We start from the raw sequence: 2321 nt of genomic DNA, 5'->3' as shown, positions 1-2321 counted from the left end.
TGTATCTTGCAGAACAGCATAAAGTAAATATGCATATAATTCAATAAAAATGTTTTATAACGAAGTAAAATGATTCTGAAAAATCTTATATACATTCACTTATAGGTACTTTATAATTCCTGTAAAAGAAAAAGAATAGGAATATATAGCATTACTGCCTACTGTGTCAGTTTTGAAGCCCATTTTATCAGACGCTCATTTTTGCATAACTTACGAAAAACTTAATTGTTGCAAAATTGCAAACAGTATTATAAAAATTGCTTATATTATCTGATAGAAGACACTTTTTACTTTGTATTTATGTTTTTGAAGTTGTATTTTTACCTTTTGTTTAAGAAATATTATCTAAAAACAAAGTGGTATGTCGGTATCGGTGACCTTCCTCCAATAGAAAATAATAAACAGGAGAAATGAATATTTATCATATTTAAATACAATAGACCTGAAGTTCTGATAATTCCATCACCAAGTATTGCTTTCCATGTCCGGGTCACTGATTTTTTGTAGTTGCCATTTACATTCGTGAGCACAAGCTGTGTATTTAAATTAATGAATTTTTTGTTGTTGACTATTATCTTTTTACAAACTTACCTTATAATCTTCGGGTTTTGTAAGTACTACGTATATATCTGTCCCTACGAGTAAACGCGTAAGGTTTCCATACTTTTTAGTAACTGTATATATACAGTTAATTAATTCTGTAAAATTATATTATATAATATATAATATTATTTGCAAAATTGTAAAATATTTTTGAAAAAGTAATTTCAAAAACTTAATCAATAGTCATAATTGTGATGGTAAACTTATGTAAATTATAAATAATCAACAAAATATAAATAATATGGTAAGTTATATGTAACATATCGAACAGTGTATTTGATGCAAGTATTTTTTAGTGTATTTGATGCAAGTATTTTTTTTATTCAATATAAAGCTCAACTTAAATAGTTGTTTTAACTTGAAATTATAATTAAAGGCATTTTTATTCACCTTTATGATTGCAAGCAATTTGTAAAGAATCAACAAGGGATGAAAATATTGACGCACCAGGTAGTGAAATAACAAATTCTAAATTTTTTTTTAATTTGTAGAATTCCTTCTTATTAACTTCAAAAATAAATGTCATAAACAAAATTATTACAACTGCTGTTAAAAATATATCTGTAAAAAGTTAGATAAGTTTATTTTTAATTAATTACGTGCCTTTCCATGGATATATTGATTTAATAAGGAATAAATTAGCACTTTGCACTCATTTGTTCCTTTATACAATAATTTTTTACAATCGATAGAAAAGATGATAAAAAATTTCATATTTAAAATATAATGTAATAAGTTTTACATATAGATACTAATATAAACATAATTGCACTTTTGAAGCTTCCACGGGTTTTCTATATAAAAGCTGTTTCTATATAAAAAATGTTTCGCGTGTTATCTCCGTATTCATTCTTGGAATGTCAACATTTCATAAACTGCAACGTTTACGAAACATTGGCGTTTCATGAATGGATTTAAATATGGAGATAACTCGCATACACATAGCTTCTTTATAAAAATATAGTTATTAGATAATGATGCAGAGCGAAAAAATTCTTTTACATTAAAAAGCAATGGCCTTCGGGAAAAGCAGGAAAGTAATAATGATTTGCTGAAATTATATCACACATTATTTAAATTATTTAAAAGTTTTCTTATTTAAGGGGATGCTAAACCGATTACTCAACTCAATCAAGGTCGATAGTACAGACTCTTTTAATTCCAATTTCGATAATAGTGGCGACATCTTTGATTTAGTTTTTACATTATATTATATAATATATATCATTCTGTCTTACTCAAACGCATACATCTGTTCTTATCTAACATATGCCAGCACCATCTATCGCAAGACCGCGCAACTACTACTACACGGAATTTCGGCTCTGTTGACAGTCCCAGTCTCCGCAAAGCATCTGTATACACGTATTTCCTATTCGGTGGGAATATATCTTTTCTAGACTTTCAATCTTAGTTCTACAAATTCGGTATCGTTCGTTTCAATAATGTGATGTTTGTTGCCCGCTTATGTTCAAGATATGGACTCTAAAACTTTTATATCAAGCAAATATATATTCGAGGTGACAGCTGTGCGAGTCAAAAATAAGTAAATTTTATAATTTTTTTTCGATTTTCTCATAAAATCCAGTGTAGCAAACATCCTCTGTGTGCGTACTATAATTTAAGTAATAATACTTTTGCAATCCGTACATCCAATACGGAGAAATCCCACCGAATAGGAATGTGGTAAAACAGGGGGGCTTTAGCATCGCCTTAAG

General features: G+C 28.2%; 1 protein-coding gene across 1 annotated transcript in view; it reads right to left on the bottom strand.

The window, feature by feature from the left end:
- The window catches only part of LOC108767591 (cytochrome P450 4C1), a 12897-nt gene extending 11768 nt beyond the window's left edge, over positions 1–1129 (bottom strand). The window contains exons 1-3 of the mRNA XM_018517556.1: positions 994–1129; positions 592–698; positions 443–533 (exon numbers count right to left, since the gene is read on the bottom strand). Coding sequence (XP_018373058.1) covers positions 443–533; positions 592–698; positions 994–1129 — 334 coding nt within the window. The remainder of the gene's footprint in view (positions 1–442; positions 534–591; positions 699–993) is intronic.
- Positions 1130–2321: the final 1192 nt, after the last annotated feature.

This window comes from Trachymyrmex cornetzi, unplaced genomic scaffold, assembly GCF_001594075.2.
Source record: "Trachymyrmex cornetzi isolate Tcor2-1 unplaced genomic scaffold, Tcor1.1 scaffold694, whole genome shotgun sequence".
Lineage (NCBI taxonomy): Eukaryota > Metazoa > Arthropoda > Insecta > Hymenoptera > Formicidae > Trachymyrmex > Trachymyrmex cornetzi.
This window is presented reverse-complemented; position numbering and strand designations above follow the sequence as displayed.